Source organism: Pseudophryne corroboree, chromosome 4, assembly GCF_028390025.1.
Source record: "Pseudophryne corroboree isolate aPseCor3 chromosome 4, aPseCor3.hap2, whole genome shotgun sequence".
NCBI lineage: Eukaryota > Metazoa > Chordata > Amphibia > Anura > Myobatrachidae > Pseudophryne > Pseudophryne corroboree.
The window spans coordinates 681,009,450-681,026,020 of NC_086447.1; the positions used below are offsets into that span (position 1 = coordinate 681,009,450).

Here is a 16,571-nt window from a genome sequence, read left to right on the forward strand (position 1 = left end):
TTGGGAAAAACCAAAGGTGGACATGATGGCGTCCCGCCTGAACAAAAAACTAGACAGATATTGCGCCAGGTCAAGGGACCCTCAGGCAATAGCGGTGGACGCTCTGGTAACACTGTGGGTGTACCAGTCAGAGTATGTGTTCCCTCCTATGCCTCTCATACCAAAAGTACTGAGAATCATAAGAGGGAGATGAGTAAGAACGATACTCGTGGTTCCGGATTGGCCAAGAAGGACTTGGTACCCGAAACTTCAAGAGATGTTCACGGAAGACCCGTGGCCTCTACCTTTAAGAAAGGACCTGCTCCAGCAGGGGCCTTGTCTGTTCCAAGACTTGCCGCGTTTGACGGCATGGCGGTTGAACGCCGGATCCTGAAAGGGCATTCCAGATGAAGTCATCCCTACCCTGGTCAAAGACAGGAAGGATGTAACCGCAAAACATTTTCACCGCATTTGGTGAAGATATGTTGCGTGGTGTGAGGCCAAGAAGGCCCCTACAGAGGAATTCCAACTGGGTCGTTTCCTACATTTCCTGAAAACAGGACTGTCTATGGGCCTAAAATTAGGGTCTATTAAGGTTCAAATTTCGGCCCTGTCGAATTTCTTCCAGAAAGAACTGGCTTTAGTGCCTGACGTTCAGATGTTTGTAAAAGGGGTACTGCATATACAGCCTCATTTTGTGCCCCAGTGGCACCTTGGGATCTCAATGTTGTTTTGAGTTTCCTAAAGTCACATTGGTTTGAACCACTCACCACTGTGGACTTAAAATATCTCACATGGAAGGTGACGATGCTATTAGCCCTGGCTTCAGCCAGGCGTGTGTCAGAATTGGCGGCTTTATCATATATAAAGCCCTTACTTAATTTTTCATTCTGACAGGGCAGAATTGAGGACTCGTCCTCAATTTCTCCTTAAGGTGTTTTCTGTTTTTCACATGAACCAACCTATTGTGGTACCTGCGGGTACTAGGGACTTGGAGGACTCCAAGTTACTTGACGTTGTCAGGGCCCTGAAAAATATGTTTCCAGGACGGCTGGAGTCAGAAAATCTGACTCGCTGTTTAGCCTGTATGCACCCAACAAGATGGGTGCTCCTGCTTCTAAGCAGACGATTGCTCGCTGGATTTGTAATACAATTCAGTTTACACATTCTGTGGCAGGCCTGCCACAGCCAAAATCTGTAAAAGCCCATTCCAAAAGGAAGGGGGCTCATCTTGGGCGACTGCCCGAGGGGTCTCGGCTTTACAACTTTGCCGAGCAGTTACTTGGTCAGGGGCAAACACGTTTGCTAAATTCTACAAATTTGATACCCTGGCTGAGGAGGACATGGAGTCTCTCATTCGGTGCTGCAGGGTCATCCGCACTCTCCCGCCCGTTTGGGAGCTTTGGTATAATCCCCATGGTCCTTACGGAGTCCCCAGCATCCACTAGGACGTCAGAGAAAATAAGATTTTACTTACCGATAAATCTATTTCTCGTAGTCCGTAGTGGATGCTGGGCGCCCATCCCAAGTGCGGATTGTCTGCAATACTTGTACATAGTTATTGTTACAAAAATCGGGTTATTCTTGTTGTGAGCCATCTTGTCAGAGGCTCCTTCGTTGTTATCATACTGTTAACTGGGTTCAGATCACAGGTTGTACGGTGTAATTGGTGTGGCTGGTATGAGTCTTACCCGGGATTCAATATCCTTCCTTATTATGCACGCTCGTCCGGGCACAGTATCCTAACTGAGGCTTGGAGGAGGGTCATAGGGGGAGGAGCCAGTGCACACCACCTGATCCTAAAGCTTTTATTATTGTGCCCTGTCTCCTGCGGAGCCGCTATATCCCCATGGTCCTTACGGAGTCCCCAGCATCCACTACGGACTACGAGAAATAGATTTATCGGTAAGTAAAATCTTATTTTTTGTAGTTTTCCCTATTTACTGGGTTTCTGCAGGGCTTCGTTAGTCCCACAAAATAACCTAAACAGTGATATCCCATACATAAATCAGCCCAAATAAACATTAAAATACAGCAGATACAGAAACTGTTTACAAAAGGCATCGTACTTGGGGTACTTGCTGCTTATTTCCATCTCTCCCCATTGTAAACTGTATTGTAAGTACTCACAAAACATGCAGGGGAAAGGAAAGTGCTGATCATTGGCTTAAAATAGGGTTCATCGAGGGGGTATTCAAAATAAACAGGAATTAATAATTAATTAATTATTTGTACATTTTGAAACTTTAGTCACCCTCAACGTTCTCTCCACGTGAGTCAATACATTTGTCCAAACGTTTTTTCCATTGCTCAAAACATTTTTTTAAACTCATCTTCGCTGATTCCTTTTAGTACTTTTGACGTTTTTTGTTTCACCTCTTCAGTGTCATCAAAATGTTTTCCTTTAAAGTCTCTTTTCATCCGAGAAAATAAAAGTTGCTTGGGGCGAGATCGGGTGAATACGGTGGGCCTTGTCGGACTGGGGGATGAAGGGTCCACCAAGAAAATGCTGTTGTAGGGGCCAATGCTTAAGGGTGTGGCCATTCCCAGAGGTTTGGCTATACAGTACAAAGTACATGTTCTGTCTCCCTTGGTAAATATATAATAAACCATATTCTTGTGAAGTATAATGTAACATATGTATAATGATTAATTCAAGTGCTCTAGGATAGAGTCTGGAACCTGATCCCTAGAGGATGATTAGGGCCCACAGGCAGTGGGGCCCACTGTGGGTTTCCCCTGTGGACCAGTCCGGCCCTGACGGTGGGTGAGGCAAAGGTGTCATGTTGTTTTTGGTTAAATATTGCTTAATACTCAGCGCTGTGTGGGCAGTTGCATTTTCATGATGGAAGAACCAGTCACCTGTGCACCACAAATCGTGACGCAACCTTCTCAAAACTTCCAAATAAAAATTTTGGTTGACAGTTTGACTCTGGGGTACAAATTCTGAGTGCACAATCCCTCTAACATTCCTGTTTACTGTGAACAGGAATCCACTATTCCGGTTTCTTTTGGGTACCCCTTTGTACTCTATATACTGTATAGATATTTGGAATGCAGAGAGCACTGCCCTTGAGTTCTGCTAGTTAAAGACCATCCCAGCCATCGGTGCACTAGATCAGGAGTTCTCAAACTGTTTTGCCCTGGGACCCTGTCTGATAATAAAAATTAATACAGGACCCCATCATGTTACCACAGAATGTCTGCCACACATGCATGTGTAGCACTGTGAAGCCACATAACATACATATTGCAGGGATGAACTCCTTTCGGAGCCCCTGTCCCTGCATATGTTTTTTAGTAATAAGTTTTAATAATAAGTTAACTTTATACCCTGTTGAAGGCTTTGGGGATGGCAGGCATAGGCAGAGGGTAACTGGGGAGACAGTGGGTGACAGGGAAAGGTAGAGGGTGACAAGGAAAGGCAGAGGGTGACAGTGGAGATGCAGAGGGGGATGGAAATGCAGATGGCGACAGGGTGAAGCAGAGGGTGACAGGGAGAGGCAATGGGCAACAGGCGAGAGAGGCCGGGGATGAAAGGGAGATGACGAGGATGACAGGGGAAGGCCATAGGTGAAAGAGGGAGGAGGAGGGTGGCAGGTAGAGGCAGAAGGTGGTAGGAAGAGGCAGGTTGACAGGTAAAGGTGGAAGGTGGCAGGAATAGGCATAGGGTGGCGGGGCAGTGGGAGGTAGCGGGTTACTAGAGGGAGGCAGCGAGTGACCAAGGAAAGGTAGTGAGTGTTTAATATGTGTTCGCCTGTTCCTCTCCAGACACATCCCATACTGTCTATGGTCAGTGCTCCCCCCTTCCACCAAATGCTTTGCTGCTGCTGCTGCTTTTTTTTATTTTTTTGGCCTGGTCCAGACCAAGCAGCACTCAGCACTAAGATGAGTATGCAGCAGTAGCTGCTTCAGTTCTTCTGATTCCCCTAGCAGCTTTAGCTTCTGCATCTGCAGAGGAACTGCATCACATTCATTGTCCTCCTCAAGCAGACCATCTTTCCTCTCAGATTGTTGCTAACTTCTGATAGCTGGTTGAGCTGCAGCTACTCTTGATTCTGGGGCTTCATTTGGAGTACACTCCACTTTTTGCTTCTTGCAACATAAAAGGAGAAATACTGAGTGGTACTTGGTAGTGATGAGCACCGGAAATTTTTCGGGTTTTGTGTTTTGGTTTTGGGTTCGGTTCCGCGGCCGTGTTTTGGGTTCGAACGCATTTTGGCAAAACCTCACCGAATTTTTTTTGTCGGATTCGGGTGTGTTTTGGATTTGGGTGTTTTTTTCAAAAAACCCTAAAAAACAGCTTAAATCATAGAATCTGGGGGTCATTTTGATCCCAAAGTATTATTAACCTCAATAACCATAATTTCCACTCATTTTCAGTCTATTCTGAACACCTCACACCTCACAATATTATTTTTAGTCCTAAAATTTGCACCGAGGTCGCTGGATGACTAAGCTCAGCGACCCAAGTGGCCGACACAAACACCTGGCCCATCTAGGAGTGGCACTGCAGTGTCACGCAGGATGGCCCTTCCAAAAAACACCCCCCAAACAGCACATGACGCAAAGAAGAAAAAAAAGAGGCGCAATGAGGTAGCTGTGTGAGTAAGCTAAGCGACCCTAGTGGCCGACACAAACACCTGGCCCATCTAGGAGTGGCACTGCAGTGTCACGCAGGATGGCCCTTCCAAAAAACACCCCCCAAACAGCACATGACGCAAAGAAAAACAGAGGCGCAATGAGGTAGCTGTGTGACTAAGATAAGCGACCCAAGTGGCCGACACAAACACCTGGCCCATCTAGGAGTGGCACTGCAGTGTCACGCAGGATGGCCCTTCCAAAAACTACTCCCCAAACAGCACATGACGCAAAGAAAAATGAAAGAAAAAAGAGGTGCAAGATGGAATTGTCCTTGGGCCCTCCCACCCACCCTTATGTTGTATAAACAGGACATGCACACTTTAACCAACCCATCATTTCAGTGACAGGGTCTGCCACATGACTGTGACTGAAATGACGGGTTGGTTTGGACCCCCACCAAAAAAGAAGCAATTAATCTCTCCTTGCACAAACTGGCTCTACAGAGGCAAGATGTCCACCTCATCATCATCCTCCGATATATCACCGTGTACATCCCCCTCCTCACAGATTATCAATTCGTCCCCACTGGAATCCACCATCTCAGCTCCCTGTGTACTTTGTGGAGGCAATTGCTGCTGGTGAATGTCTCCACTGAGGAATTGATTATAATTCATTTTAATGAACATCATCTTCTCCACATTTTCTGGATGTAACCTCGTACGCCGATTGCTGACAAGGTGAGCGGCGGCACTAAACACTCTTTCGGAGTACACACTTGTGGGAGGGCAACTTAGGTAGAATAAAGCCAGTTTGTGCAAGGGCCTCCAAATTGCCTCTTTTTCCTGCCAGTATAAGTACGGACTGTCTGATGTGCCTACTTGGATGCAGTCACTCATATAATCCTCCACCATTCTTTCAATGGGGAGAGAATCATATGCAGTGACAGTAGGCGACATGTCCGTAATCGTTGTCAGGTCCTTCAGTCCGGACCAGATGTCAGCATCAGCAGTCGCTCCAGACTGCCCTGCATCACCGCCAGCGGGTGGGCTCGGAATTCTGAGCCTTTTCCTCGCACCCCCAGTTGCGGGAGAATGTGAAGGAGGAGATGTTGATAGGTCGCGTTCCGCTTGACTTGACAATTTTCTCACCAGCAGTTCTTTGAACCCCAGCAGACTTGTGTCTGCCGGAAAGAGAGATCCAAGGTAGGTTTTAAATCTAGGATCGAGCACGGTGGCCAAAATGTAGTGCTCTGATTTCAACAGATTGACCACCCGTGAATCCTTGTTAAGCGAATTAAGGGCTCCATCCACAAGTCCCACATGCCTAGCGGAATCGCTCTGTGTTAGCTCCTCCTTCAATGTCTCCAGCTTCTTCTGCAAAAGCCTGATGAGGGGAATGACCTGACTCAGGCTGGCAGTGTCTGAACTGACTTCACGTGTGGCAAGTTCAAAAGGTTGCAGAACCTTGCACAACGTTGAAATCATTCTCCACTGCGCTTGAGACAGGTGCATTCCACCTCCTATATCGTGCTCAGTTGTATAGGCTTGAATGGCCTTTTGCTGCTCCTCCAACCTCTGAAGCATATAGAGGGTTGAATTCCACCTCGTTACCACTTCTTGCTTCAGATGATGGCAGGGCAGGTTCAGGCGTTTTTGGTGGTGCTCCAGTCTTCTGTACGTGGTGCCTGTACGCCGAAAGTGTGCCGCAATTCTTCTGGCCACCGACAGCATCTCTTGCACGCCCCTGTCGGTTTTTAAATAATTCTGCACCACCAAATTCAAGGTATGTGCAAAACATGGGATGTGCTGGAATTTGCCCAGATTTAATGCACACACAATATTGCTGGCGTTGTCCGATGCCACAAATCCACAGAAGAGTCCAATTGGGGTAAGCCATTCTGCAATGATCTTCCTCAGTTGCCGTAAGAGGTTTTCAGCTGTGTGCGTATTCTGGAAAGCGGTGATACAAAGCGTAGCCTGCCTAGGAAAGAGTTGGCGTTTGCGAGATGCTGCTATTGGTGCCGCCGCTGCTGTTCTTGCGGCGGGAGTCAATACATCTACCCAGTGGGCTGTCACAGTCATATAGTCCTGAGTCTGCCCTGCTCCACTTGTCCACATGTCCGTGGTTAAGTGGACATTGGGTACAACTGCATTTTTTAGGACACTGGTGAGTCTTTTTCTGAGGTCTGTGTACATTTTCGGTATCGCCTGCCTAGAGAAATGGAACCTAGATGGTATTTGGTACCGGGGACACAGTACCTCCAACAAGTCTCTAGTTGGCTCTGCAGTAATGATGGATACCGGAACCACGTTTCTCACCGCCCAGGATGCCAAGGCCTCAGTTATCCGCTTTGCAGCAGGATGACTGCTGTGATATTTCATCTTCCTCGCAAAGGACTGTTGGACAGTCAATTGCTTGGTGGAAGTAGTAAAAGTGGTCTTACGACTTCCCCTCTGGGATGACCATCGACTCCCAGCAGCAACAACAGCAGCGCCAGCAGCAGTAGGCGTTACACGCAAGGATGCATCGGAGGAATCCCAGGCAGGAGAGGACTCATCAGAATTGCCAGTGACATGGCCTGCAGGACTATTGGCATTCCTGGGGAAGAAGGAAATTGACACTAAGGGAGTTGGTGGGGTGGTTTGCGTGAGCTTGGTTACAAGAGGAAGGGATTTACTGGTCAGTGGACTGCTTCCGCTGTCGCCCAAAGTTTTTGAACTTGTCACTGACTTATGATGAATGCGCTGCAGGTGACGTATAAGGGAGGATGTTCCGAGGTGGTTAACGTCCTTACCCCTACTTATTACAGCTTGACAAAGGCAACACACGGCTTGACAAATGTTGTCCGCATTTCTGTTAAAATACTTCCACACTGAAGAGCTGATTTTTTTGGTATTTTCACCAGGCATGTCAATGGCCATATTCCTCCCACGGACAACAGGTGTCTCCCTGGGTGCCTGACTTAAACAAACCACCTCACCATCAGAATCCTCCTGGTCAATTTCCTCCCCAGCGCCAGCAACACCCATATCCTCCTCATCCTGGTGTACTTCAACACTGACATCTTCAATCTGACTATCAGGAACTGGACTGCGGGTGCTCCTTCCAGCACTTGCAGGGGGCGTGCAAATGGTGGAAGGCGCATGCTCTTCACGTCCAGTATTGGGAAGGTCAGGCATCGCAACCGACACAATTGGACTCTCCTTGTGGATTTGTGATTTCGAAGAACGCACAGTTCTTTGCTGTGCTTTTGCCAGCTTAAGTCTTTTCATTTTTCTAGCGAGAGGCTGAGTGCTTCCATCCTCATGTGAAGCTGAACCACTAGCCATGAACATAGGCCAGGGCCTCAGCCGTTCCTTGCCACTCCGTGTCGTAAATGGCATATTGGCAAGTTTACGCTTCTCCTCCGACGATCTTATTTTAGATTTTTGAGTCCTTTTTTTACTGATATTTGGTGTTTTTGATTTTACATGCTCTGTACTATGACATTGGGCATCGGCCTTGGCAGACGACGTTGATGGCATTTCATCGTCTCGGCCATGACTAGTGGCAGCAGCTTCAGCACGAGGTGGAAGTGGATCTTGATCTTTCCCTATTTTTGGAACCTCAACATTTTTGTTCTCTATATTTTAATAGGCACAACTAAAAGGCACCTCAGGTAAACAATGGAGATGGATGGATACTAGTATACTTATGGATGACGAGCGACTGCCGACACAGAGGTAGCTACAGCCGTGGACTACCGTACTGCGTCTGCTAGTATAGACTGGATGATAATGATATAAAAAATATATATATATCACTACTGCAGGACAGGTATATATTGTATAATGACGGACCTGCTGGACACTGTCAGCACTGCAGACTCCTAAACTACTAGTATGAAGAAGATAGAAAAAAAAAAAACCACCACAGGTAGGTATACAATTATGGACGAGCGACTGCCAGTGCCGACACAGAGGTAGCTACAGCCGTGGACTACCGTACTGCGTCTGCTAGTATAGACTGGATGATAATGATATAAAAAATATATATATATATCACTACTGCAGGACAGGTATATATTGTATAATGACGGACCTGCTGGACACTGTCAGCACTGCAGACTCCTAAACTACTAGTATCAAGAAGATAGAAAAAAAACCCCACCACAGGTAGGTATACAATTATGGATGAGCGACTGCCGACACAGAGGTAGCTACAGCCGTGGACTACCGTACTGCGTCTGCTAGTATAGACTGGATGATAATGATATAAAAAATATATATATATATATCACTACTGCAGGACAGATATATATTGTATAATGACGGACCTGCTGGACACTGTCAGCACTGCAGACTCCTAAACTACTAGTATGAAGAAGATAGAAAAAAAAAAACCACCACAGGTAGGTATACAATTATGGACGAGCGACTGCCGACACAGAGGTAGCTACAGCCGTGGACTACCGTACTGCGTCTGCTAGTATAGACTGGATGATAATGATATAAAAAATATATATATATCACTACTGCAGGACAGGTATATATTGTATAATGACGGACCTGCTGGACACTGTCAGCACTGCAGACTCCTAAACTACTAGTATGAAGAAGATAGAAAAAAAAAAAACCACCACAGGTAGGTATACAATTATGGACGAGCGACTGCCAGTGCCGACACAGAGGTAGCTACAGCCGTGGACTACCGTACTGCGTCTGCTAGTATAGACTGGATGATAATGATATAAAAAATATATATATATCACTACTGCAGGACAGGTATATATTATATAATGACGGACCTGCTGGACACTGTCAGCACTGCAGACTCCTAAACTACTAGTATGAAGAAGATAGAAAAAAAAAAAAAACCACCACAGGTAGGTATACAATTATGGACGAGCGACTGCCAGTGCTGACACAGAGGTAGCTACAGCCGTGGACTACCGTACTGCGTCTGCTAGTATAGACTGGATGATAATGATATAAAAAATATATATATATCACTACTGCAGGACAGGTATATATTATATAATGACGGACCTGCTGGACACTGTCAGCACTGCAGACTCCTAAACTACTAGTATGAAGAAGATAGAAATATAATGAATGACGGACCTGCTGGACACTGTCAGCAGAATGCGTTTATAGAATAAAAAAAAAAAACACCACACGAGTGTTTAACTTTTTCAGGCAGACAATATACTGGTGGTCACTGCTGGTCAGTCACACTGGCACTCTGGCAGCAAAAGTGTGCACTGTTAAATATGTACTCCTGCTATAACTGCTCCCCAGTCTCCCCCACAATTAAGCTGTGTGAGCAGTGAGCACTACTCAGCACAGTCAGATATACATTGATGATATTATCATGCAGCACACTGAGGCTGAGCACAGATATGGTATGTGACTGTGTATCGTTTTTTTTCAGGCAGAGAACGGATTATATTAAATAATAAATAAAACTGGTGGTCACTAGTATAACTATCAGCAAAACTCTGCTCTCTCTGAGTACTCCTAATGCTCCAGTAAATCAAGTGTCTCACTCTCTATCTAAACGGAGAGGACGCCAGCCACGTCCTCTCCCTATCAATCTCAATGCACGTGTGAAAATGGCGGCGACGCGCTGCTCCTTATATAGAATCCGAGTCTCGCGATAGAATACGAGCCTCGCGAGAATCCGACAGCGGGATGATGACGTTCGGGCGCGCTCGGGTTAGCCGAGCAAGGCGGGAAGATCCGAGTCTGCCTCGGACCCGTGTAAAAAGGCTGAAGTTCGGGGGGGTTCGGTTTCCGAGAAACCGAACCCGCTCATCACTAGTACTTGGTGGTGTTCACGGAACACACGCAGAATGGCGCCTGCATAACCCTGCTGCTGCTCCTGCCCCCAAAACACACACACATGCACACACACAGACCCCCCCCCTCCCACACACACACACACACACACACACACACCCTCCCACACACACACACCCTCCCACATACACACACACACACACACACACACACACACACACACACACACACACACACACGCTGCAGTTACTTATGCCTTTTTCACAGACTCAGGGAGAGTCCTGCTCATTGGCAGCTGGCTCCTCTGAGTCTGACTGCGGTTCTCTGCTGGTGCTGGCTGTCAGCTTTTGTGGCTGCTCCAGAGCCTGCGGGATGACTGAGAGGCTAACCACTGTGGTGGGTGTGGGACAGGAGTGGCTGAGCACTGGGGTGGGTGTGGGACAGGAGAGGCTGAACACTGGGGTGGAGGCGGAGCTGCCTGCCCTGATGACTCTTCAGATCTTTCAGCCAGTGATCCCAGTAGTCTGAAGTAAAGAGATATTGCAACTTTATTTCAGACTGCTCAGCTCACTGAGGGCGGGATGTACTAAAGGGAAAATGCGATAAAGCACCCTGTTTTCGGGGGGTTTTATCGCATTTTCAAATGTACGAACACCTGCCCGCCACGTCTTCACCCATGAGGGTATCACCATGTTTGGATGGCGATACCCTATAGAAGCCTTCCAGCTGCAGGGAGGATGAGGAGACAGCCCGCTGCTGCTTCCCGGCGTGGCAGGAATGCATACCCTCCAACATTTTACACAAAATTGGTACAAATATAAAAAGGGGGCATGGCCACGGGTAAAGGGGGCATGGCCACGTCACTTTTCCTATACTTTCAATGGAAGTTTGGTGAGCCAAAAATCGGTACAGACAATAAAAAAAAGGTACTGTACCTGCCAAAAAGGTACAGCTGGAGGGTATGGGAATGTGGAGAGCCCAGGGAGGTGACGGAGAACCCCCACACACCACCTCACGGGTATCGCGGGGGCCTCCATCACCGCAATGCGATGTTGATCGCATATGTTAGTACATATGTGATCAACATCCCTGCGATGGATGGCGAGGGGCGGAGATGTATGTTTATATATTCCGCCCTGGGTGAGAGATCTGAGGAGTCATCAGCGTGACCCCATGCTGAGATGGTCGCGAGCCACAGAGAAACCATGTATTAGATAACAGGTTCACTATTTGTATACAGTAGAGATATTTTAAGTAAACGCAGCATCAAATACCCATACAGTCATCACATGATATTAATGAGGTTCCAGTGAGCAGTGTTTAAGAGAATAAAATTAATTTTTTATTTAATTAAGGGGTGGCCAAAAATAAATAAAGCGCTGCTTGGTGTTGATACTTTACTTTATTCCTATTACAAACCAGCAAGACATTATGCAGTGTGTCTACAAGGATGAAATGGGTGTATGGAATACTGTATGTGACTGATTGATATGTGCAACTGTGCATGTAATAATGCATACGGTACTGTAGTGCATCTTCCTTCTGCAAAGAATAAATAAAATAAAATGTATAGATCTTTACTCGCAGGATATGACATTTATTTATCATAACAGGTATTTCCTGTGCTAGTTTTCTGACATAAAACCAACAGGAAATGTACCATCACTTTAACAGACTCTTGTTGAGAGAAACTAGACAGTGTATAATTTCCTGTTTCATATTCATACTGTTACGGTTTGTATTACATTTAGAATGATGCTAGTGTGTTCTGTAATACATGTTTACTGGTTGTTAAAGTAACTTGCATCCTAATTCATGTTTTACCCTGTGCCTTATACAATGCAAGGTACAGCATGCTTTGTGCACTAATGTTTAGTAAGTGTGTTCAGTCATAACTGTGTTCTATTATTAGGTCTCTCTGCGGCGACAACAAGTCAGTGAGAGGCTTAATGAGTGGGCCATTTTCAATGAAAAGAACAAGGAGCTGTGTGAGTGGTTAACGCAGATGGAAAGCAAGGTTTCTCAGAATGGAGACATCAGCATAGAAGAGATGATTGACAAACTGAGAAAGGTAGCATTATCAAAGCCATGTGCAGCATGTATTGAGACTATTATCTTGCTGTAAGCTATTGCTGGTTTGTAAGAAAGAGAGCTAAATAGAATAAATACTTAGGGTAGCTCAGAAGGATGCATTCATTGCTTTGTCTAATGCAGTCTGATGTACATAACTTCTACAAAGTGTCCTGTAACTGTACCTCGCAATCATGTAAGTAAGGGAAAGGGTATTAATGAAGTTGCCTAGAGACACTGCGCCTGATTCAGAGGTGGATGCAATGTCTGTGTCATATGCAGTGGCCACTGCGCATGCGTTACAGCCACACTGCGCAAACACAGTGATTGTTTAGTGATAGCGGACGCAGTGAGACTTTATTTGCAGAGGTAGTGACTGTTTGGGGGAGGTAATGGGGGGTGGCTACCAAAATGCAGATACGCCACCACAATTTTCTGTGGGTGCCTTAGTCAGCCTCTGCAAATTTGCAGTTGGACTGGTCCTGGCGTCTTAGTTCAGAAAGACATTCTGAGACACCATTGGGTCGCTCAGAAATTCGATGGTGCGACCAATGTTGCGTCTTTGGTATGTAAGTGGCGGTGGTTGTCTCTGTACACAAGGCAGTGACTGAGACTTTGGATTATTTTCGTCTGCACCTGAAGTCACAGTTGTGAATGCAGCTGTGTGCACCTCTGAATCAGTAGTTTTGTTGCGTGACTCCTTAGTACTGATTTCTGTAACTATTATGAGATACATTGAGTAGGTCATTGTTCTACAGCTGTCTAGACACTTTGGTAAAATATGGAGATAAATATTTAAGTAGGCTTTTATTACAAAATGTGAGCTGTAGGCTGCAGATGATTAGTGCAGGTATAAGGGCGACCATACGAATGGGAGAAGGTGAGGATCCTAATGCTGGTAGCACACTGACTATTCATATATGTCTACTTATGAAACAATGGGGTATATTTACTAAAGTGCAGGTGTTTAGAAGTGGAGATGTTGCCTATAGCAACTGATCAGATTCTACTAGATACTAGAAGATAATAGCTAGAATCTGATTGGTTGCTATAGGCAACATCTCCAATTCTAATCCCACACTTTAGTAAATATACCCCAATGAGTATCGTTGCCATCTGCAGTGTTTGAATTATTTTTATATTATTTTATATACTAAACTAGATGTATTTTTGAGGCTTTACTTTTGTCCTCCATTGTGGTGTCGTTGTTAAATTAGACAATAAGGATAGGGATATTTGCTTCAACAGTAGTCAAACAGAAAATATAAATACAGCCTTTTATATTATGTATGGTCCTCAGGATTACCAGGAAGAAATTGCAGTTTTCCGGGAAAACAAAATGCAGCTGCAACAAATGGGGGAGAGACTTGCCAAGGCCAGCCATGAGACCAAAGCATCAGAGATTGAGTACAAGCTGAGCAAAGTGAACGATAGGTGGCAGCATCTCCTAGACCTTATTGGAGCGAGGTAAGTCATAGCGGAGCTATAGGCAGAACTCATCCTTTCATTTATAGAGAGTGTTTATTAATTAAGTGTTTGTGTGTCATGCTGGGTAGCAGGGAAATAGTAGACAAGGTACTCTGATAAAGTGGGGTAGCCATAACAAGCACAAGATCATATCTCAAGTCATAATATTTTCACTCCAGCGTGGTAAGAATGTAGAATACGTACAGTGCTTTGTAGGCCGTAGCCTCTCAGCTGTTTATTGCTGTAGTATCCAGTCACACACTCTGGGGGAATCATAGCTACAGCTGCTTTGACTGTAGAAAGAACAAAACACAAAAAGGTGTGACATCAATTAGTATATACAAACTAATAATGGTTCAGTGTGGTTCTTCAGCCAAGTAGTATTACTGAAGAATATGCAAATTCTTCCAAATAACAGTAATAGAGACCAAACAATAGTACTGGCACCAAAACACAGTGAATATAAAAAAACAAAAACAAGTGTAAATCAAATAGAAGCAAATACCAATAAGAACAGAAAATTCATAAAAATGTATTACAGTAAGCAAAATATATGAATAAATGGTAATTGAAATAATAAGATAAATAGTAATTGAAGCTATAATAGGCAATAGATAAGAACATCCATTGTTAAATTGGCAAATTCGCATACAGTCACATTCAATGTGCACGCATCAGCAACCGTCACTGCCTTCTCCCTGGTGCTTCCAACGAACAAGCCGTCTTACAGAAACATCCAGGTTCTAACAGAAGCAGTGTGCCGATGAGCAGTGATTCTCAGCTTCAGCAGCCTCAGGGGTCTGTACTATTGTAGAACCAATAACCAAGCAAAACAATATAAATACACCCCATGCAGTTTACATGTTCGTGTTTTAGCAGCTATGTTATGATTGTTTCATTGTTCCAACTTACTGCTTGTAGAATATCTTTATCTTTTTAGCAATATATTGTTCATACTTTTCATCATCTTTTGTTAATTAGATTATCCATAATTAAAATCACCCGTATGCCGTGTTGTTTTACCCTATTTAGATTTGAATTGTATTGTAACATATTTGTGGCAGTACACAAGCCTCTGCAGCATTTTATGCATATCTTCAAATATAGACTACATTTAGAAACATTGTATTTAAGTAAATTATTGCTTAAGAATATATTAACAGTGGTAAGAAACAGGGTTGACATTCTCACAGGCTTTCATTTACAAAGATCATTGTTTGCTACAGTAAATGCTTAATTGAGGTCAGATTATCCGACCAGACGAAAAACGGGTATTTTCGCCCGTTTTTCGGGCGAATTTGCATTCGTCCTATTGAATGAAATCTCAGTTTTTCGTTTTCACCCATTTTAGGGTCTGTTTTTGCCCATGCGGATTAAAAAAAAAAAATTGAATCTGCATGGTTGAAAATGTATTAAAAAACAGGCAAAAGCCCGCTATTTGAATACTGACAGTCGAATTAGTGCATGCCGAAAATACCGGCACTAATTGAATATACCCCTTAGACTTATATAATAATAATAATAACTAGCGACCCGCCCAGCTTCACCTGGGCACAATGTTAATTCTACAGTAATAGCCTTTTTTTTTTTTTTTTTACCGAGGTAGAGGACTAGGCCATAGATTCTCAAACTCGGTCCTCAGTACTCCAAACTGTTCACGTTTTTCAGGTCTCCTCATTAAAGTGAAATAGTCAGCTCCACCTGTGGATCTTTGAAAATGTGTCCGTGAGTAATGAATACACCTGTGTATCTGCTAGGTCAGGCCTGGCCAACCTGTGGCTCTCCAGATGTTGTGAAACTACACATCCCAGCATGCCCTGCCACAGTTTTAGCATTCCCTAATAGCAAAACTGTGGCAAGGCATGATGGGACTTGTAGTTTTACAACAGCTGGAGAGCCACAGGTTGGCCAGGCCTGTGCTAGGTGATCTGGAAAACATGAACTGTGTGAGATTCTGACTTAAGAAACACGGGTCTAGGGCATTGACAGCCACAAAACCCCTGCTCTCAACACCAACTATTAATAAAAAGTCTATAGTAGGCAGATCTAGGGCTATATCAGTGGATGAACAGGGCTGCCTGACCGCCTCAGGTTGAGTGCAGGTTGAGTGCAGTCACGCCAGCACACCCACTGTAGCTTCAGCTCTCAAGTGTCTGACTGTGACTCCCCTGCAGTATATGGATCCCAGCCACAATCCTCTCCTCATAGTGCCTTCAGCCCCAACAAACCTCCGGAGCCAGCTGGAGACAGTTATCTGTCCAGCCAGTCACCAAGCAGGGAGCAGTGTCCAGGAGGAGGACACCGGCGGGATCTCCGTGATGACGCCACCTGCTGCTTGAGCCCGTAGCTTCACCTTCATGAGGAGGCCGCAGTGGAAGTCAGCAAGTTGCAGCCCCGGGACAAGCCGCTAGATGGGGTTAAGTAAGCAGGCACTCCGGGGAGATAGAAGGCCAGCAGGGAGGACCCTGAACACCTAATAAGGCTGCCAGCTGCGGGAGCTCCAGAAGATGCGTCTGGCTGGGAACTCAACAAGCCATGCCCCTCCTCCCTTCTCTACATAGTATCTCTAGTCCCTGGTAGGCATCTGTCTGTTTGTTCGAGCTAATCTCGAGAACCACTTGATGGATTTTAATGTTTCATACACCTAATGCTAGGTACACACTAGACAAAATTTTGAATGATATGACCGTT

The 16,571-nt window shown here is 45.2% G+C and overlaps 1 protein-coding gene and 1 long non-coding RNA gene across 16 annotated transcripts in view; one reads left to right on the top strand and one right to left on the bottom strand.

Annotated features, from left to right (window-relative positions):
- The window catches only part of SYNE1 (spectrin repeat containing nuclear envelope protein 1), a 965,679-nt gene that overhangs the window by 857,552 nt on the left and 91,556 nt on the right, over positions 1 to 16,571 (top strand). For all 15 annotated transcript variants that reach the window (XM_063917854.1, XM_063917860.1, XM_063917859.1 and 12 more), the window contains 2 exons: positions 12,256 to 12,414; positions 13,714 to 13,880. In XM_063917854.1, the coding sequence (XP_063773924.1) occupies positions 12,256 to 12,414; positions 13,714 to 13,880 (326 nt within the window). The remainder of the gene's footprint in view (positions 1 to 12,255; positions 12,415 to 13,713; positions 13,881 to 16,571) is intronic.
- Positions 1 to 16,571, bottom strand: part of LOC134910152 (uncharacterized) — an 83,157-nt gene that overhangs the window by 14,816 nt on the left and 51,770 nt on the right. The window contains exon 2 of the long non-coding RNA XR_010176133.1: positions 14,085 to 14,173. This is a non-coding gene — a long non-coding RNA (uncharacterized LOC134910152). The remainder of the gene's footprint in view (positions 1 to 14,084; positions 14,174 to 16,571) is intronic.